General features: G+C 36.4%; 1 protein-coding gene across 5 annotated transcripts in view; it reads right to left on the bottom strand.

Moving 5' to 3' along the window:
- The window catches only part of EEA1 (early endosome antigen 1), a 131,944-nt gene that overhangs the window by 30,446 nt on the left and 78,304 nt on the right, over positions 1-23,194 (bottom strand). For 4 of the 5 annotated variants that reach the window (XM_079937592.1, XM_079937591.1, XM_079937593.1 and 1 more), the window contains 6 exons: positions 18,009-18,158; positions 16,849-16,968; positions 9,686-9,889; positions 6,084-6,284; positions 4,616-4,729; positions 1,651-1,806 (listed from right to left, as the gene is read on the bottom strand). In XM_079937592.1, coding sequence (XP_079793718.1) covers positions 1,651-1,806; positions 4,616-4,729; positions 6,084-6,284; positions 9,686-9,889; positions 16,849-16,968; positions 18,009-18,158 — 945 coding nt within the window. The remainder of the gene's footprint in view (positions 1-1,650; positions 1,807-4,615; positions 4,730-6,083; positions 6,285-9,685; positions 9,890-16,848; positions 16,969-18,008; positions 18,159-23,194) is intronic. The other variant, XM_079937595.1, reaches the window with a different exon arrangement.

Raw genomic sequence — 23,194 nt, 5'->3', positions numbered from 1 at the left:
AGAAAGCCTGCACGCAGCAACGAAGACCCAATGCAGCCAAAAATAAGTAAATTTATTTTAAAATAAATAAATAAAATATATAATCCTTTATATTCAGCTTACAACACTGTTATATAATTATAAATATTCAAAACTAAAATGGAGTTGTCATGTCATCCTTCTCATTAACACCTATTGACCCTAAATATAAAGCCAATTAAACTTCTGATTTTGCTTCTTTAATCTCTTGGTCTAGAGATTATTATTCTTCACACTATGGCTTCTATTTCATACATATACATATAACTGTATGTATTTTTACAAAGTTACAAAATCAAACTGTTAAATATATAGTTTAAACATCTATAAGCAATGCTTTTCTTGTATAGTTGTAAAAATTTTGCATACTATTTTATAAGCCAATTTAGGTACCCGTGGCTCTTACTCAACACTTACACTGGATATTCAATGTAACTATGTTAATTCTATTAACTACATATATACACAAACACACACATATATATATAAAACAGGTGGAATACTTCCTAAAATAATAATTACAAAATGTTAAATATCCGACATTGTCATGGATCACAATAGACACTAGTGGTTCTAAATATCTTTTTTTGGGGGGGGGGCACGCCACGAGGCATGCGGGATCTTAGTTCCTTGACCAGGGATCAAACGCGTACCTGCCCTGCAGTGGAAGCATGGAGTCTTAACCACTGTACCACCAGAGAAGTCCCTAAATAACTATTTTTAAAAGATACTCAAATAGAATTCTCATTAGATGCCTTTCATCTTAAAAAAAAGACCAAAATAAAGTTTTTCTGTTCTTTTCAACCATTACATCATGTAATTGATCATACCATTATCACTGACCATAAAGAAAAGGGAACCCATAAATAGAATTGTAAATGTAATTTTCTTCTTCCATGTTATATTGCTATAGATGCACATATAGAAATATACATAGCCCATGATTCTATAATTGTACAGAAGTGCTTCATCTGACTGTGAAGGTATAAGTTACATATATAGTAACTTGAGAAATTTTTCTTTAACTTACAGAAGTTCTAATTTAAAGGACAAAGGACTCAGGTCAAATCCTTCTCTAATATGTGTAGTCAGTCATTTAATCTCTTTAGTATAAATCAATACTTTCACTTGAAGTTGTGTTAAAGAAAGAAGCAATTTACCATAATGTAAATTATAATAGTTTTAATAATATTAAATTAGAAACAAAATCCAAAGGGTATAAATGTAAAATGTAAAAAAAGGAAGAAATATACCATACCTGAATATTACATTGGAATAAGGAGGGAAGGAGACAGGAATGATAGGGCAGAAGAGACTTCACAACAATAAAAAACTAAGTTCCTTGTAATTAGAGTAGATCCTTGGTTGGTTGTCTCTTTAAAACACTTACACATTACAATGCAACCCGTGTATATGTAAACTGCTATTTGTAAAAGCCATCCATTAGTGAAGAAATTAAAAGTAAAGGTGGAATCCAAAATTAAGACATGAAAAAACTACAAGTAATTTTTTAAACTGGTATATCACAACTTCACACTTGTTTGCAAATTTAAAATCTTTGATTCCTTCTAGGTCATCAATTTCCATTGCTACAGCAGTAGAAAATATGGCCACAGTTTCCTTTATACAAACCTTAATTTGACATTCCAGTTCTTCAGTTTTCTGTTCTAAAGAGAGGTGTTTCTCTTTATATTCTTTAAGATGACTTTCCAGCTGACTGCAATGTTCTTGCTTATCCTGCAACTTTGTAGTGACCTGATCCAACTGAGTAGTGATCTTATTTAACTCCTATAAAAAATACAATTAAAGATAACTTTGGTAAGGTTTACTTTGCTGTAATGCCCAAATGTTTGTTCAAAGTAAAGCAGAAAACTCTAACTTTATTTAAGAAACTATTGTGAGTAAGACCATAGATAAGTCTAATAATATATCAGAGGTTATATTTACCCACCAATGTAAAGGACCTGAACTGAAGTTGTACATAGTCTGAGATACTACGTTTACATACATAAGAGCTCAATAACTTTTTCTAGGAAGAGTTATTTTAGGAGCCAAAAGATACAACAGAATATTAAACAGGCTAATAATAAAACAACACTTTTATACTATAATTAAATGTTTTCAATGTTCAAAACACCATTTTTTAATATAGTTTTTTAATTACAGGGATTACATTATAAAACTTGAGCAATTCATTGGGAATATCTAGTTGCACAGAAAAAAACAAAATAAAAATTACTAGTAAATCCACTACCCACAGATAATTACTATTTTTTCATAACTTTCCTTCTAGTCTTTTCTGTATGTTAGTTTCTATTTTTTGATTTGTACTTTTAAAATAAAGGAGGTCGCTTTACATACTGTTTTACTGTACCCTCCTTTGTTTTTTTTGTTGTTGTTTTGTGGTTTTTTTTGCGGTACGTGGACCTCTCACTGCTGTGGCCTCTCCTGTTGCGGAGCATAGGCTCCGGACGCGCAGGCTCAGTGGCCATGGCTCACGGGCCCAGCCGCTCTGCGGCATGTGGGATCTTCCCGGACCGGGGCACAAACCCATGTCCCCTGCATCAGCAGGCAGACTCTCAACCACTGCGCCACCAGGGAAGCCCTAACCTCCTTTGTTTTTACATAACAATGCGTCATGAAACTGTGACATTATTTTCTAAAATATCATTATACATGACTGCGTAAATTTCTATTTTATCAGTACAGACCATTTTTTGCCAAATGTCCTATTTTATATTCTTAGATTGCTACAAACCTTTCTGCAGATATGCTAACAGCATGCTTAAAACTACGATTATTCCCTTAGGGTAAAGGACTAAAAGTGAGCTAATGAATATGAAAAATCCTAAAGGTCTTTAAATAAATATATTGCCAACCAGCTTCCCCTACCACCATCAAAAGGTTCAACTAATGTATACTATCGCAAGCAAGGTATGGAAGTGGCTTGTTCTTCTACACCATGTCCAATCCTTCCAGTGTTAAACACAAACATTTTACCTTAATAAAGGCATATTCCATTATTGTCTTAATTTGCAATTGGTTCTTAATGAACTTGAGGATTTGCTAATATAGTTTTGATCATTTACTTTTGTTTTTAGTCACTTATTTCTTATGTAAAAGTGTTTTAAACATCAAAAATATTAGCCCTTCATCAGACATACTTCAGAAAATGTTTTATTCTTTTGCTACTTGCTTTAGAATTTTGTAATATTTTTGGCAGGTAAATTTTAAACTTTTATGTGGTTATTCTTATAAATACTTTTTCCACTATAGTTCCTGGCACTGACCTAATACTTAGAAAATACTTTCCAGATGTGTTTAGCAATAATGTAAATAACAATATAAAGTAAAAAGCAAGCTGCAGAACAACATATATAATGATAGTATATGTATAAAACAAAAAGATCTGTGTATGTGTATATACACACACACATATATTTTTGTTCAATGTTTATATATGTCTGGAAGGATACATACCAAATTTAAAAGCAAAATTTCCATATAAGGAGAAAAGACGGATTGGGGTTAAGGGTTAATATAGAAAATCATTTTGTTTTGTTAACTTCATACACTACTATATTGTTTAAAAACTGTTTGGACCAACAACCAGTATTTACTTCTCAAGCAAAAAGTAAACTTTAAAAATTCCTACCTGGTCAAAGGTAAGAAAAATCTACCAGCATTTTGAGCTTGGCCCTAAAGGAGGAAGCTTTTATTCTACCAGAAGTGTTGAGAAGAGTAACTTGTGTATGCTTTCCAGCCCTACTTACTCCTACCCCCAAGAAAAGAGAGTAACTCTTACTATTGAGATGGAATACATGGTGCTCTTTTCCTGCTTCCAAGTAGGAAGTATACCTGGGTCACAGCCTGATTACCTACTTAAAACAGGTGTGGAAATCTGTCTCTTCCCCAGTCATTGGCACTTGATGGGATGAAGCAACAATTCAACAATTAGGAGTAAACATTTCAGCTCCACACCAAGGTCTATATTATGGGAGAAATACAATATTAAGAAGCTCAACCATAGATGCACAAGTCGAGCTTTATCAAAAGCAAAGATGGGGCTTCCCTGGTGGCGCAGTGGTTGAGAGTCCGCCTGCCGATGCAGGGGACGCGGGTTCGTGCCCAGGTCAGGAAAGATCCCACATGCCGCAGAGCGGCTTGGGCCCGTGAGCCATGGCCGCTGAGCCTGTGCGTCTGGAGCCTGTGCTCCGCAATGGGAGAGGCCACAAGAGTGAGAGGCCGCGTACTGCAAAAAAAAAAAGATGTTTTTTGTTTTTGTTTTTTTGCCACACCTCTTGTCTTGTGGAATTCGTAGTTCCCCAACCAGGGATTAAACCCGGGCCACCATGGTAAAAGTACCAAGTTCTAACCACTGGACTGCCAGGGAATTCCCAAAGATGATACTTTTATCTCCATCTGTCTGACTCTTGCATCTACCACTCAACTGGTTCTGAACTCAGGGAGAAATTAAGGAGAATAAGCAGGTCAATCACAATATTATATAAAACTGAGTATCATTTTTACATGTTTCCAGTTAATTTATCTACCAAAACATTAGGTTATGGTAAGAAATTGCATCAGGTTCTCCTACCTGCTGTTTATCTTGTAATGCGTTTTGGGCTGTGTCCAAATGATTCTGAAGATCTGCTCTTTGAGCAGTTTTTGCTGCTTCTGCTGACAGCAATAATTCAGTTTTGGCTTTAATCTGTAACAAAATTTACAAGTCATTTAATTTCTATTTACTTCTTGATTTCCCCTTGCTTGACTGTACATTACTTTTGTCACTAAATAATTTTAAAAAATTAAATCTTTTGCCAGAAAACATAAAGATTTAGACATTAAAAAATAAGTATGTGATAATTCCCCAAACAGGAATGAGTAGGAGAGAATACTCCTAATAATGCTTGAATAAATGATAAAAAGATGCCCCTATATAACAGCAAAACACTTCCTCCTCTCTAAAATTGGACATCCACATATTGAATTATCTTTAACTCATCTAACAAATATATTTTTAAAAGAAATGTGTATCCTCTTTTTCCAAATTCTAATAGTATACTTGTTATTTTATTATATCATTTCTGATTTTCAATGGAATTATTCTCCTCAAATAAAGAAAATTAAGGCTTAGAAATGTTTCTATAACTTTCTTTACTATAGTATAGAATAAAAAACCAATGATGAGAATGAAGAAAGGAATATGTCTTAATTTCCACACCATGACTGACTCACTGAGCAAGGCTTCCATACTGGCCTCTGAAAGTAAACACATTAAAATACATAATGGGCGTTTCCCTGGTGGCACAGTGGTTGAGTCTGCCTGCCAATACAGGGGACACAGGTTCGTGCCCCAGTCCGGGAAGATCCCACATGCTGCAGAGAGGCTGGGCCCGTGAGCCATGGACGCTGAGCCCGCGCGTCCGGAGCCTGTGCTCCGCAACGGGAGAGGCCACAACAGTGAGAGGCCCGCGTACCGCAAAAAAAAAAAAAAAAAAAAAAAATACATAATGGTACCATACAAAGTTGGGTGTTTTGTTTTGTTTTGTTTTGTGGCCGTGCTCGAGGCTTGCGGGATCTTAGTTCCCCAGCCAGGGGTTGAACCTGGGCCCTCAGCAGTGAAAGTGCCATGTCCTGACCACTGGACCACCAGGGAATTCCCTAAAGTTTTTTTTTAACCAAACCTTTTAAAAAATAAAATTCAAAATAATTCAAATATATGTAACAGAAATCTAATGGTATAATAATATCAAACAACTTTGAACTTAGGAAACAATAATAAGGGCTTCATGAAAAAAAAAGTGAAAAGATCTGGTAGTTTCAGGAAGAGTAATTTGTTGGGAGAGAGAGAAAGAGACGGAGGGAAAGGGAGAAAGGCGAACAGGAAGGCTCAACAACTGTCTAAATACAAACTTTATTTAATTCCTATTCCTAATTTTTTTTTCCATTAATAAGTAAGGCAGGGGTGGGGAGGGAGAGAGAAACGATTTAAAATATGTGATGGCCTAAAATTGGTGTTTTATTCATGCAAACTCATATTAAGTTACATAATTCGATATTACCTGTATATCAAGCTGGGAGACCTTCTCCTTGCTTTCATTTAATTGACTACTTAATTCATTAATGCTGGATTCTAGGGAAAGGACGCGGTCTTGTGCAGCTCTGAGATGTGCCTTCTGCTCTTGCACCTGGTCATGCAAATTCTCCTGGGCTTGTTTATGACTTTCTGACTGATTCTTCAGCTTCTCCGTTAGTTGAGTTACCTACCATATAAGCAAGACTCTAATTACGAAGGTCACAAATGATGTAACAAGAACTAAGAAACCCAAATTTAAGGACCATGAGAATGTTAAAGTGCTCTATGATAGATTATCTCAACTTTTTTTCGAGAAACATTATTCACATCTTTCCAAAAATAAGTAAACATAATCTCTCAAAATCATAAGAATAACATCAAATTCAGAGATTCCTATTATTTTTAAAACCAACTCTACTGAACTATAATTTAGATGTAATAAAATTCACCCAATTCAATTGTACAGTTTGAGGAGAGCTGATAAATACATTCATTTAACCATCACCACAATCAAGCAAGAGAACATTCCGATTACCCCAAAAGTTTCCTCATGCTCCTGTGCACTCAGTACCCACCCTCCGCTCATCTCTGGCCCCAGACAATCACTGATCTGATTGAGTAATAAGAGTTCCTTATATATCCCGGATGTTTCTGAATTGTCAGATATATGTACTACACATATTTTCTCCCAGTCTGTCTTGGCTTTTATTTTTGTAATGGTGTCTTTTGAAGAACATTCATTTTTCATTTAGGTGAAATCCAATTCATCTGATGTTTCTTTGGGGTACTCTGGTTAGAATGCATTGAGTTTCTTGAATCTGTGGTTTCATATTTTTAATCAAATTTACAATTTTTTCAGCCACTAGTTCTATAAATATTTTCCTCCTTCCCACTCTTCTTTGACACTCATTATATGTATGCCAGATTACATGATACTATCCCACAGGTCATTAAGGCACTGTTCATTTTTTTTCCAGCTTTTTTCTCTCTGTGCTTCATTGTGGACAGTTTCAATTACCTTGTCTTAATGGTCACTGATACTGTTTTCCATTTGCTTAATCTATTACATTCATCGAGTGAAATTTTCATTTCTGATTTTTTTTTAATCTCTAGTTCTAATTTTTAGTTTCTATTTCCATTATTATAGTTTTTTCTTTATATCCATAAGCACATTTTATTTTTTTAAGTGTAAAGGGTTTTTTAAAGTTATGTGTAACATAGGCAAAATTATTTTATTTATTTATTTTTGGCTCCGTTGGGTCTTCGTTGCTGCCCACGGGCTTTCTCTAAGTTGCGGTGAGCGGCGGCTACTCTTCGTTGCAGTGCGCAGGCTTCTCTGATTATGGTGGCTTCTCTTGCTGTGGAGCACAGGCTCTAGGCGTGCTGGCTTCAGTAGTTGTGGCACAAGTGCTCAGCAGTTGTGGCTCACGGGCTCTAGAGTGCAGGCTCAGTAGTGTGGCACACAGGCTTAGTTGCTCTGTGGCATGTGGGATCTTCCCAGACCGGGGCTTGAACCCATGTCCCCTGCATTGGCAAGTGGACTCTTAACCACTGCCCCACCAGTGAAGTCCTGGCAAAATTATTTAAGTCAATAAATTTTTAAGGAATTTCAAGTGTTCTGATTCTTTCCACTGCCAATCACCTTAGTTCCTCCAAACTCAAAATCTGCAAGATAAAATAGCCCTTTCAAAAAGAAGTTGTCATGTGAGTCAGCCCACAATTCTTTTAGTTGGGCTTCTTATATCTCCAATGGAATACGAACACACTTCAAAATTTCCATCCTGTAATCTTTGGGATCCAATTTCCTCGAGCAATTTACTTTAGGACCACGTTTAGGGTCAGGAGTTGGATCTGCCTGGTTTTGAATTTGACACCCTTTAAAAATGTATTAGGTTCAGGGCTTCCCTGGTGGCGCAGTGGTTGAGAGTTCGCCTGCCGATGCAGGGGAAACGGGTTCGTGCCCCGGTCCGGGAAGATCCCACATGCCGTGGAGCGGCTGAGCCCGTGAGCCATGGCCGCTGAGCCTGTGCATCTGGAGCCTGTGCTCTGCAACAGGAAAGGCCACAACAGTGAGAGGCCCGCGTACCGCAAAAAAAAAAAAAATTTATTAGGTTCAAATCACATTCACTCCTAAGCCATCACACCCTAGAACAGTACAGATCGTTGGGATATGCCAATACCTTTTTAATATGATATTTTTTAATTTATTTATTATTTATTTTTGGTTCCACTGGGTCTTTGTTGTGGTGCATGGGCTTCTCATTGCGGTGGCTTCTCTTGTTGTGGAGCACGGGCTTTAGGTGTGCAGCCTTCAGTAGTTGTGGCACGTGGCTCAGTAGTGGTAGCTCACAGACTCTAGAGCACAGGCTTAGTAGTTGTGGTGCACAGGCTTAGCTGCTCCATGGCATGTGGGATCTTCCCGGACCAGGGCTCGAACCCGTGTCCCCTGCATTGGCAGGTGGGTTCTTAACCACTGCGCCACCAGGGAAGCCCACCAATACCTTTTTAAAATCCAGACACTGTGTTCAAGATAAAAGCCTAAAAAAAGAAGCCATCTTTGTTTCATGTCAACATTAAAATTAGAGTACTAAATCAATGCAGCTGGTAATTTAAAAGCTTAAGATATGAGGGAAATTATCAGCTCTATAATCCTGGAAGCAATCTTTATGTTTATCAATACACCCCCATCACTTGAGTCTCTTTTAGGTATCATGTTCCTTCTTATCTGTATCAAAACTCATACTGAACACTGAGTTCTGAACACTGAGCAGCTTTCAACTATAAAAGCTAGTCTAAATAATTCTTCATCAAAACTGGTAACCTAGGCTAACTTTGAAATTTGGGGGAAAAATTTGTGTCATATTCTAATACCCAAATTAGAAAAGTGATATGACCTACTTATACTTTAATACTTTCTCATTTAGATAATTAGAATTCTCTTATTGGACAATTCTTCCAAAAAGTGACTATAAATTCTTTACAGTTTGAAAATGTATTAAGCTAACTTTTATAAGTTTCACTTAAACTAACACATAGATGTTAGAACGATAAGGCAACTTACCAAAATTATTATTAGCTATTCCAAACACATATACAATATCAAAATATAGGTAACCACTAAGCCTGGTTATTAACCAATACATAATAACAACTAACACTTGATTAGTGGTTTTAGTTTATAAATATATTTTGCTATTTACTTTTTTCAAAACATCACAAAATGCCATGAGGCAAGTATATATTATTAATAACTTTTCAATATGAGCTAACTATACTTTTCAAATGAGCTAACAAGGGGAAATGATTTGCTCATGGTCATCACAGGTAATAAATTACATCCTGGGACATGAACTGAGAGTTCCTTCATCATATCATGTTAGCTTATTTTCACTACAATAGCAACCCACCTCTAAGGTAAATAAGATAGTATTTGTCAGAAATACATAATAATTTTTAAAGTACTAAAAATAACAGAAGAATCATTTAGATAAAGCACTTAGTAAGATTTAGAGAGATAAAAGTAAATTTTAGAAATAGAATACATTTGAAAAGTAAATTTTAGAAATAGAATACACTTGACAAGCTTACTTGTTCTTGTAATGTATGGTTTTTTTCTTGTAACTGGTTAAGAACAGCAGTCTCTCCCTCACCAGCCTGAATTTTTGCATAAAGGTCTTCTCTTTCCTTTTCTAGTAAAGAAATATTTTCTTTACTCTTCTGTAATAAGGCTTCAAGGTTCTGGATCTTTTGGTCCTTATCACCAATTTGACGTAGTACTTGTTCTAAATCATTCTGTAAAGAATTGAAAACTACTACCTTAATGATAGAGAACTTAAAAAGTTATTCCTCAAACAAAATGATAATAAATAAATTTTAAGACTCAAACTCTTAGTCTTACATATTTTTTACTAATCATTACATTTTAACATGGCAAATTTAATTAAATAATTAGAACTATATACTTAACAATATAAACCTATATTATTGATAATAAACTAGAATTTAACCAAAATACCCCTTCAATTAACCACATTCTTACTCTAACACTCTGACCTCACCACCTACGACGACTCTTGTTTACTCCATTTCAGACATGTGGGACTCCTCATTATTCCTAATCACACCAGGCACATGCCCACCTCAGAGCCTTCGCACCAATTGTCTCTTCTGCCTGGCACACTTCCTCACAAAGTCACATGGCTCATTCCCTCTCCTTCCAATGTTTGCTCAAATGCCACCTTCTCAATCATACCTACCCTGATCATTACATTTAAAATTGCAGCCTTTCCAAATACTCCCTTCTCCTGAATATTTTTTCTTTCCATAGCACTTATCTTCTAACACTAAATAATTTACTTATTTTTCATGTTTATGTGCCTCCCTCTGCCCCCTCACAAGAATGTAGGCTCCAAGAAGGTGAAGATTTTTATCTGTTTTATTCATCAAGGTATCCAAGACCTGTATGTTCTAAGATATTTACTGAATGAACAGAAAAGTAAGTGACTGTACTCTAACGCACATACACTCATGAAAGATCATTTCAATACCCCAATAGGACTCTTCTGTCACTACATAAAGGGATCCCTCTTCTTTACTTCACCAAGGACCGTCATGTTACACAGAGCACATGCAAGAGGCCACAACCAGAGCAACACTCATTAATGTTGAGAGCTATCTGACCCACAGCCTTTGCCTCTGCCTCAATCATTCTAAGAGAGCCAGAGAGCCTCCACCCAGAACAAGGCCCTACCAAGCCCTTATGCAAACTTTATAGCAGCCCACACCACCTTCCTGAGACAGAGCCAGCAACCCCCTGGTACCCTCAACGAAGTGTGCCAATATTAGAATATGTGAGATTGGGGCTTCCCTGGTGGCGCAGTGGTTGAGAGTCCGCCTGCCGATGCAGGGGACACAAGTTCGTGCCCCGGTCCAGGAAGATCCCACATGCCGCGGAGCGGCTAGGCCCGTGAGCCATGGCTGCTGAGCCTGCGCGTCCGGAGCCTGTGCTCCGCAACGGGAGAGGCCACAACAGTGAGAGGCCCGCATACCGCAAAAAAAAAAAAAAACTGTAAGATCAGTCACTTTCAAACATGTTTCTCATCCCTTTAAGTTTCAGTCACGAAACGATGAAAAGCAACATAATCTCTCTGCTCTCATCCTCTGTTCCTGCCACTAAGAACCCTCTCTGTACATTCTACCCATCTTCTGGAAACACAGTTCCAGGGCTAAGCTTTTTCTAGAACTATCACTCTATTTCCAAGTCTAACTGAAGTTTGGTGCTCCCTGTACAGATGCTGATTCCCCATCAGCCCTCTCTGATATGTAAGGACTGTTCTGTTGGGCAAGCAGGAGAGGTTGACTTTTTCTAGATTTCTTCACTGCCATTACTCTCTCCCTCAAGTAAAAGGTTTATGCTGCTTTGGGAATTATGTATTCATTTATTCTACCCTCTATGCTGTGTTGCTATCATCTATAAATCCCTACCTCATTCACTGAAGACTTGAGACCTGATTTAGTCTTTCTCTCAATCCCAATTTCTGCCAATTTCCTGGGAAATACAAAATACATAGAGAATTAAGAGGACAGCCTCAACATTCATATCATCTTAATTCCTGGACCTTTATTCATTCTATTCAATCACTCACATGCAGGATCTTGTAATCACCTGAAATTGTTCTAGATAAAAAAAATGTCAATTATCCTACTCTGTGACCACAACTTCCTGACTGTCTTCCAGTTTCATGACCTCATTTCTGCTCTTCAATGTCAAAGAGACATTAACCTCAATTTTATTCTAGCATATTTAGCATACACCTAGCTTTTCTTCCTGAGCCTCATATATGGATATGAACTAACCTTAACTATTCTTTCATCTAATTCTCCATTTCCTTTTACCTCCCAAGTTTCCAATACAGCCACTCCAAACAAAAACCCAATCCTAGATCAATGGTGCAATCTGCTTTCTCCACACCTACATTTCCAAGCACTATTAGAGCAAAATCACAAACCTCCATAGATTGGTGCCACCACAAATTTCTAGACTCCAACCTCTATTATATACTCAGAATCATCTTTTCACTCCTGTCACTTGAGTGGGGTTCTCATCCTCAAATATTCCCCTAAATAACCATTTAAAAGCTTAATCTTAATCTCCAAATTCTTAATCTCTGTCCACCAGACATTCAGCTATTACTATTCAAACCTAACCTGGGGGGTGGGCGGTGCTATATTATCTTCAGGAATGACCTACCATGACTTTTCTTCTTCTTACCTACAAAATTATACATAGACATATATAATTCAAAAATATTTACACACTACTATATGTAAAATAGATAACCAACAAGGACCTACTATACAGCACAGGGAACTATACTCAATGTTTTGTAATAACTGTAAAGGGAAAGAATCTGAAAAATAATATATGTATATATATATATATACACACACACACATGCATATGTATGTATTTATGTATAACTAAATCACTTTGCTGTACACCTGAAACTAACACAATATTGTAAATCAACTATACAATAAAAATAAATAATGAAGTAAAATATATTTAAATACACACACACACACACACACACACACACACACACACACACACACACACACACACACACACACACACACACACACACACACACCCTCCTTTCTTCAAAGGATATCCTTCACAGGATAAGTTTGAATTTACCACCACCCATTGTATCAGTGACATCACAGCTTATAAATACCTTATTCCTTCAGTCACCTCCCCTTCTCCAATATCCTCAATTATTCCCCCTCTACTAGTCCCTTTGTCCTACATTATAAACACATTCAGGTATCTCTGGTTCTCAAAAACACTTCCTAGACCAAGTCCCACTCCAGCTTCTGCCCAGTCTTTATGCAATTCACATTTTAACTTCAAAAGTAATGCATATTTACTTTCCCCATTCCCTCATCTCTCATTTACTCATCAATCAAAAATCAGACATTCATGTCTATCACTTTATTGAAATCATGCTTCACAAGGTCACTAATTCTTAACTACTTAACCTAATGAATATTTTTCATTTATCATACTGGGCGTCCTCTCCACACACCCACATTTGAAGTTGCTGCTTACTCCCAACTTTTGACTCTCCCTAGTCCTTTGGCTTTCACTCTGCAAGGTCTCCTTAATTGCTCTGATCATTCTTTCTTTGAGCTGTTCTTCCTCTACTCATCCATCCCTTAAATGTTAGTGTTTCCCAGAAGTCTTGTGTCACCAGTTGTCTGTTTTTCTCATTACACTCTCTCCCTGGTTGATCACATTTATTGTAATAATTCCATTTACCCCATAAATACTGTCTCTCACAGCTAATATATAGCATGGTCCTCTCCTTCAGGCTTTTTAAATTACTACATCCCATAGGTGCCTCAAGACTTGTCCAAAACTGAACTCACTGCACTGGCCATCTTTCTCAAGTTCATTAACACAGCTGATGATACCTCCATTTACCATGTACCCAATGTTACCAGTCTGCAAGCCATTCCCTATCTCTGTCATTCCCTACAACTATTAATTTACCTCCAAAGTAGTATTCATATTTGTCTTAAGTAGTATTTTACCTCCAAAGTAGTATTTACTCTACCTCCAAAGTAGCATTCATATTTGTCCCTATGATATTTTTTAGCAATTGCTTAAACTAAGACCATCATTATTAGGCTTCCCTGGTGGCGCAGTGGTTAATAATCCGCCTGCCAATGCAGGGGACACGGGTTCGAGCCCTGGTCTGGGAAGATCCCACACACCGCGGAGCAACTAAGCCTGCCCACCACAACTACTGAGGCTGCGCTCTAGAGCCTGCAAGCCACAATTCCTGAGCCCACGTACCGCATCTACTGAAGCCGGGGCACTCTAGAGCCTGTGCTCCGCAACAAGAGAAGCCACCGCAATGAGAAGACCGTGCACCACAAAGAAGAGTAGCCCCCACTCGCCACAACTGGAGGAAGCCCGCGTGCAGCAACGAAGACCCAACACAGCCCAAAATAATAAATAAAAATAAATTGATAAAAAAAGGACCATCATTATTTTTCACCTAAACTACTGCATATATTAGTCTTTTAACTGATCTCCTGTTTCAGAATATTCTCTCCAAAATTCATGTTTTACAAAACCATGAGAATAATCTATTTAAAAATCAAATCTGGCTATGGCACTTCTAAAGACCTTCAATACCTTTCTATCTTCAAGCATAGATAGAAAGGCCTTCCATAAACTTACCCATGTCTAATGCTCTGGGCTCTTCTCCAACTCATCTCTAAGTTACACTTTAAGCTCCAGCAAAACCTAACAGTTTCGTTCATACCAGCTTCACTATTCTTTTCCTTGTAACTTCTACTTGGAGTATACTACTCACTATCACCATCTTTGCAACCCAGAAACACCTACACAAACTTTGCAACAGACTGCCCCTTCTAAGGAAATTTTCTGTAACTGCTCTTTTCCAAATTTTATCAGAGTTACATAACTGTCTTCTCTATGCTATCATAATAATTTTATACACATATATACACCTAGAACTATACTCATCACATCTCTTTAATTAGTTTTTAGGACTTTTCATAATGAGAGACTTTGCCTGGCCTCTTTGCCATCCTTTTCTTATTCCTCCCCAGAGATTGAGAATTTAACTAACTGGAAAGCTTGGAATAAGGAATCAAGAATGTTTAACTCAGCCCCTTGCTCTCCCCTCAGTCTAAGAGACAACCTGCCTATAAGAAGGTAAAAGGCTGTCATTTCCAGCTTTGTCTGTGATTGGATGAATAAATTTAATTCTGCGGTACATTATAAGAAAGTCCTCTTGCCCGCAATCTATACCAAATTCTCTACCTCATCTTTACTACTCTATTTTTTTGCTACTCTTTATAATAAAACTCCTAGAGTTATCTATATCCATTGCATCAAACTTCTCTCTTCCCATTTTCTTTTGGACCCTCTCCATCAGGCTTTTGCCCCTCCTTCTCTTTACAAATTGCTCTTACCAATGTCATCAGTGACTTCATGTTGCCAAATCCAGTAGGATTCCCAGTTTTCATCTTGTTTGACCTCCATCCTTCCAACTACCCAAGCCAAAATCCTTGTAATCATCCTTGACTTCTCTGCCAATGCCCCATATCAATCTATCAGTAAATCTGTCAGCTTTGAAAGTATATCTAGAATCTGACCATTTTTCACTACCTGCACTGTTTCCACTCTGATCCAAGCCATATCATTTCTTGTGTCAATTATTATAGTAGTCTCTTAGTGAATTTGTTTCTACTTATGTGCCCCTACGGCCTACTCTCAATACAGTAGCCAGAGTAATCCTATGAAATTATAAGTCCGATCATACTACTCCATTGCTCAGAAACCTCCAATGATTTCTCATCTCACAGTAAAATCCTTAAAATTACTTATGAAGCTCGACATGTTCTGATCCTCTGTGATCTCTATGGCTGTGATCCCTATGGCTTTTAACTCTCTTATCACTCACACCACTCCACTCACTGGCTTCCTGATGTTCTTGTACACCTTCCCTTCCTTTAGATCTTCTCAAAGATGCCTTCCCTGGCAACCATATCTAACATTGCAGTCCCACCTCCAGATCCCCAGATACTTCCTACTCCCCGTCCCTTTTTTCATCTCCATAGCACTTCCACCATCTAACACACTATATATTTTGCCTATTTACCTTGGCTAGTATTTGTCTTCCTCACTAAGCTCCATGAGAGCAGACATCTTTGTCTATTTTCTTTGCTGCCATATCCACAAAATCACTTCCTTGGCTAAGAGTAGACATTAATATATATTTGTTGACTGACTGAATGAAAGAACAAATAAATGAATACAATATTTGGATCTCTAACCACCTGACTCCCATGCCACTATCCAAACTCAGAAGGGAAAGAAAGGCATATATTACTTACTGCCTCCTTTCAATTCCAACATTGCTTCTGTGTGTATATCATTAGATTGCCATTTCCTAGAAGGCAGGCACTGTGTCTTACTCAGCTCTCTAATTTCAGTGCTTACCACTGGGCCTGACACACAGTGCTCAATAATATTCAATGAATTAGTGAAAGACCAAAGAAATAAATGAATGTCAAATTCAAATTCATTTCAAACATATGGGTACCGTCTTCTGCTCACCATAACAAAAAAAAAATTTAACTTATTTCAATCTTCTGAGCTATACTATAGAATCTGTACAAATTTAACTCAGTCACATTTTCTATACCTACAATTCCAATGTTCATATGATAGCTCTGAAACAGGGAAAGACATGACCAATAAACAGTAAGTTCTACTGTAGGAAATACAAAATGTTATTTTTTACTGAGGTAAACTAAAGTGAGAAATTTTATTTGCATTTTTAATTTCTAAAATAAGGTATTTTTAATAAACAATAATAAATAATTTATTATGTATAAATAACAATTTAAATAATATATTCTATTTAAATAAATTTAATAAATTTCTTTAACAGAAATTTAATAAATTTAAAATTTTTATATAAATTTATAAGTAACAAATTATTTATAATAAATATTTTTTAATATTTTAGAAAAATTTTTCAACAGAGCAATCAAAAGAAAAAGATTTTCTGATTATCCAGATACTGAAAATTATCAAAACTCTTCATAATCAAGTACTTTGCATTATCTAGTTTCACCACAACAAAAGGATAATGATTTGGTTAATTTTTGTTTAAAAGGCTAAAAATTCAAATACTGTTTACCTGAGCTTCACGAAGTTTTGCTGTAGTGCTTTGCTGAAGAGCTTGTTGTTCTTGATGCTGTTGCTTTGTTTTATCTAACTGATGCTGCAATTCTGTGGAATTTGTTACTTTTTCCTTCAACTTAAAAAAAAAAAAATGAAGACTGTCAGTTGACAACTTAAAGGCATAATGCTAGCATATAAATATCTGGTAGTACTTCAGATCTCACAATTCTCAAGTCTGAAGAGAAAATTCAATTCAAACAACAGATAAAAATCAACTTTAAAAGCAATATCTCATTACTTATAGAATCGTAATCTCATGATTAAGAAATTATTCCTTAAGAATTCATTCTCATCCTGAAAAGTATAAAATTCTTTCTCCAGGTTGGTATTTAGTTTATTATTGTTTTTATATACTAATATGATCAAGGAATTAATTATATATAATTAATTATATATTTATTTTAATTAATTTTAAATTAATTATATAATTATTTTTGTAACAGTATCCATATTTGTTTTACTTTTCTCACAACAATCATAATTATCACTTACTGGGAAACAACAGCATGATCTACCACACTAAGATTTTGGGTCTAGAAGAAAATCTTTTGCTGAAGCTACAGATTTTAACTCTCAGGGTTTGTTCAATTCTAATAAAAGAAGTACTTTAATGATAACTTTTACTTTAATCAAATATCAGTTACCATTTTTGCCAACTACAGCTTAAATTAGGATAGCATACAATCTTATGTTTAATTTTTAAAAGAGAAAATCCTTAAATGCAAACTCAAAGTTTATATGCACCAACTACATGTCATTAATGCCCTCATCAACTGTTCATTTTCCAGAGTCATTAGGAATTGGTCCTTCCTGGATAGGAAGACTCTTCTTGAGCAGCCTGACAGGTTCACCCCGAGAATTTATCCTGCCTAAAGCTGAAGAGCAGCCTTCTTTGCACATTTTTGTTGAGAACTTTAGGGAATACAATCACAACAAAATGACTTAATGCAGTTAATAAATAGGACATTTTAACTGGGGAGAAATAAAAGTCCCAACTTAAAGTTAAAAAAATCCAATTAAAGCTCTTGACCATAAAAAGATTAAAAACAATACTTAAGATGCCTCAAATCTATCAATAAATGTACTAATGTAAACTCATTTGAAATGCGAGCTTACCTCTTCTTCTAAACGAGAAAGTTTGAGCTGTAGATCAGCCACTTGTTGTTCTTTATCCATCAGCTTTTCACTTGAAAGCTGTCTCTGTTCCTTCAGCCTACCATGAGCTTCCCCTAGTTGGCGCTCTGTCTCCAGAAGTTTGCTATGTAACTTCAGAAAAGGAAAAAAAAGTAAGTACATATGTATAAACACACCTACGATCACCACCATTACTACTACCACCTACTTTCCAAACAATGTTTTATTTTTCACCAATATAAAAATAATATATTAATTTTCCTGATACTTTAGAGGAACCTAAGAAACAACTGAATTTTAATCACATAAATTATGACTCATAAAACTGTAACCAAACATCACAGATTTCAGGGTTTTTGCACTCTTTAAAAAAAAAACAAAAACCAGCAAACCTGAAGCTCTTGTTTAGATATAAGTGTTGTAATCACTTGAGGAAATTAAATAAAACAAAACTTAAAAATTAAGACACTTAAGGCACATTCAGACCTATTCCACTGTAGTTTTTAGAATCCCAAAGTGATTCTTGTAGTTTTCCCATAATTATGAACCACCACAACTGACTTCTTACATTTGGGTACTGAATAGAGCACAAAGTATTCTCAAGTCCTCAAACTGGCACACAATTTCTAAATAAAATAGAGGAAAGAATAGTTTCTTAAAATATTAGGTGATTCTCATTCATTAGCTTTAAAATTGCCACCTAGCTAAAACTAAAGGAGAAATTTTTCTTGGAGCTAGAACTATCACTTTCTCAAATTCCTTATTTTCACTAATACTACCAGAAATAACAGCTGGTTTCTCTTGTGGGACTGGCTGGGGGTGGGTCTATTAAAAAAAAAAAAGTTTGTACTAATTTTAGAAGAATTACTGCACAAGTGCTGGGAGTACAGAACAAAAAAAGAGTGGCGTGGAGATAAAGATGCAAGACATTCGGCAAAGTTTACACACTAAGAGTATTTCTACACCCCAGCCTCATAACACATTAAATCAAATCTCAGCATGTGCCTCAGCAAAACTGGAAATTAATAACAAGCATACTATACAATTGCTTTCAATCAAACCCATTCATATTAAATCTGAAAATATTAAGAGTCTATAGCCTTTGTGTCATATATACACTTATATGCTCTACACTTGCATATTTCTCCATAAAAATTCACAGTTGGCAAGGAAAAAAATAAAGTTCTATCGGAAGAGTGGACACCCACTATTTTCTTATGCTATGAAACAAGCTGCAGCTGTCAAAATATATCCTATCCTCAATAAAGAAAACCAAAGTGGATTTCTAAAGTAAAGCATGCTTCAATCTAACTAAAACAGGAATCAGTAACAGTTAAAGAAAAGACATTTATTTTATTCTTGTCCTAAGCCAGCACCCTGACATCTCTCCGTTTTCTTCTTCTTCTTCTTAAAATGCAGTGAATTAGCCTGTAGTAACTACCCAAACCCTCTCCTTCTCACTACAAGAAGTAGATCCAATCCTGGTATGTGAAAGCAAAGGAGGCCTTCAAAGTAAATTCATATTTCAAGCATCTAAGTGCTTGATCTCTTACAGACAGGCATCCCCTACATCTAGTTCCTGAACTTGTTGGATAAGAATCACCCAATATCATTATTAACACAAAGATCATCAGACTTCTCCCCTAGAAGTTTAGATTTAGTACATTTGAGCTGAAGCCCAGAAATCCATGTTTTCATAACAAGAATCAGATGATATTTAGTTTCAGGAATCATTTGCCAAAAAGCAACACTTTAAAAAGCAGCAGTTTTCAATCTCAACTACACAGTACAATCACAGGGGAAACATTTAAATACACCAATGCCCAGGCCTATGCCAGAGATTATGGCATAACTGAGTGGAGGGTGAGGCCTTGATATTGATAATTTCTTAAATTTCCCCAGGTGATTCTGGTGTGCAGACAGAGTGAAGAACCACCAAATTAAAGATAAGTGTTGCTCTGGATGTAGAAAACAAACTTATGGTTCCCAGCAGGTGAGGCGGGGGGGTGGAATAAATTGGGAGATTGGGATTGACATGTACATACTGCTATATATGGAATGGATGGCTAGTGAGGAGCTACTGTGTAGCACGGGGAGCTCTACTCAATATTCCTCTGGTGGCCTATATGGGAAAAGAGTCTAGAAAAGAGTGGATGTGTGGATGCGTGTGGCTGATTCACTTTTCTGTGCACCTGGTACTGACATGGTATCGTGGGTCAGCTATACTCCAGTAAAAATTTTTTATTAAATAAATAAAGATAACTGTTGCTCTGAAGCGAAGATTTACTAAAGGGGTGAAAAAAGAGATATTATATATTATAAATAACTGTCATTATATATTATAAATAACTGTCATTCTTTACTGTACAATCCTGATAAATCCCTGATCTTTAATAAAGAGATGAATCTCAAATCAAAGCTGCCCAAGGGTGTAAGCAGGCCAAAATCCCTTAAGCCGTAATGCCTATATCATTTTAGAGTAAATATGTTAAGGAAAAAAAAGGATAAACTAAGAGCAAAAATAGTACATCCTGGAATTATTAATAGAATGGTCTATCCTAAAGTTACATTTTGAGATATACATACATGTATATGTTCTCTGAGAAATTTAGTTTTGTAAACTTATATACATAATTCTTTATTCATTAAGTTCCAATTAATGTTTGCTAAGTGCCAGGCCCTATTCCAAATGCTTCACAAATATTAACTAATTTAATCCTTATAATAACCCTATGAAGACAGTTCCATTCTTATCCTCTTTTTGATAGATGAGCAAACTGAGGTACAAATTAAATAACTTGTCCAAGCTCACACAGCTTGTAGGCCACAGAACTGGAACTCAGAAAGCTGGTTCTTAAATCCACACTCATAAACCACTATGCTATTTGAGATGGCATGTTAGATAATTTTTTTAAATGAAGTTGGACATATGGGTTGGGGAGTGGGGGATACAAACTACTGGGTTAGACAGGCTCAAGGACATACTGTACAACATGGGGAATACAGCCAATATTTCATAATAACTGTAAAGAAAAAGAAACCTTTAAATATTGTATAAAATTTTTTAAAAATTAAAAAAGTAAATTGATGACTAATTGTTTAATTACATAACATCATTATCTGCACATCTGTGGCTATTTTGAAAGTGCTCACGAACACAAATATGAAGAATATGGGGTACTTTGTTTTCAAGTCCTTTGTTGACAATTGACAGCTATCTATTTTTGTCAGCACTGATATGGGAGCTGAGGATACAGTGGAGAGCAAAACAAACCCAGTTCATCCTTACACTCTTTAAGGACGCTGAAAGAAGGTTTAAGGTGAGGTTCACTTCCATTCTTCCAATAAATACTTACTGAAAGCTCTAAGTATAGAGGCTGATAGAGTACAGAATAAAACAGATTCCTCAAATTAAGTAGCTCACCATCCAAAGGGAATGGTAGATAATATACAAGTAAACTAACTATACAATATAAAGTATTATAAAGAAGCAGCTTGCTGGAATAAAGTAGGGTCCAGAATAAATGGAAAATAAGCTATTGAAATAGAATGGTCCAGAAAAGCTTTATTGAGGAAACAATACCTGAGCAAGCCTTATGAAGAACTGAAATCAAGAACACTCTAAGAAAAAAACATGGGCAAAGGACCTAAGGCAGGAAAGTGCTTTGAAGTGTTGGGAGTGTTTGAGGAACTGAAAGGAGATCAGTATGGCTGCTTCACATGTTGGAGACAAGCTTGAAAACAGACATAGTGTGGACCATACTACACACAAGTGCTTACATGACCAAGTAAGATATTTGGATTCAATTCAAAGTGTAAGCAAAGCCACTGAGGTTGTTAAGCAGAGGAATAAAGTGATATCCTTCACATTTTAAAACAAGGCCTCTGGCTTCCATACAGAGAATAGACTAAGGAGGTCTCTAGAAAAAGGAAACCTGTAAAAAGGCTAACAGTAGCCCAGGTGAGCAATGGCAGCAGCTGAGATTAAGGGTGGTAGCAGTATAGATGAAGAGAGGTGGACAGATTTGAGTCATGCTTTGAAGGTAGAATCCAGACAGCATGCTGAAGAGAAGAAGATAAATGGTATCACTTCAAGGTCTTCAGTACAACTTCTTTATTTTGTACAGAATTGTGACTAAACCAAAAAATTAGGTACATTCAAGTCTTTGAATAAAAATATTGAGTAGGGGCTTCCCTGGTGGCGCAGTGGTTGAGAGTCCGCCTGCCGATGCAGGGGACACGGGTTCGTGCCCCGGTCCGGGAAGATCCCACATGCTGCGGAGCGGCTGGGCCCGCGAGCCATGGCTGCTGAGCCTGCGCGTTCGGAGCCTGTGCTCCGCAATGGGAGAGGCCATAGCAGTGAGAGGCCCGCGTACCGCAAAAAAAAAAAAAAAAAAAAAAAAAAAATATTGAGTAGGTTCTCAAAAATTCCTGATGCCCCTCCACCCACTGACAACCAAATGAAACCCAAATTCCTCAGCCTGCTATTCAAAAGCCTGCATAATAAACTTCCAAATGCTCTTTGGATTCAAAATAGTCCACTACTATTACACATACCCTATCCTCAGAGCAAATGCGTGTCCCTCCCTGGTTCTTGTGATACTTCCCTGCCTCTAGTTTACTTTTCTGCCTGGAAGACCCTCCTGCCTTCAAACTGCAACTTGTCAAAACCCATCCAATATTCACAATTTCAAGCACCATCTCTCTCTCTCTCACACAAAGCTTTTTTTGATCACATTAACAGGACAAAATAATTATACAATATGAAGTACTATGGGGCGAGGGGGAGAAAACAGGAGAGGAACTCTTCCAAATTCCCATGGTATATGAGATCATTTTATTTTAATTCTCACATTCATTGGTATAGGATAGTACTTGCCTCATCCTCAATGAGATTTACATAATCATTTAAGGTAGGTACTGTTTCCTTTTTCATTTCTGTATCTCCTAATAAACAAGGCATAGTGTCTTTTAGAAACCATAAATGCCCCATTTGTTCATTTGAACTGAAAGGCAAATATCTAAGTTATATTTAAGTTATTCATTGATATCCCCAAGCCTCTGTTTCCTTCGATTATGAATGCCTGCATTTGTTCATTCACTTACTTACTAAAACATCTGCTGATTAATAAGCAAAATGCCAGGTAGTTGGGGAAAAAAATGAATAA

Source organism: Stenella coeruleoalba, assembly GCF_951394435.1.
Source record: "Stenella coeruleoalba genome assembly, chromosome: 11".
NCBI lineage: Eukaryota > Metazoa > Chordata > Mammalia > Artiodactyla > Delphinidae > Stenella > Stenella coeruleoalba.
This window is presented reverse-complemented; position numbering and strand designations above follow the sequence as displayed.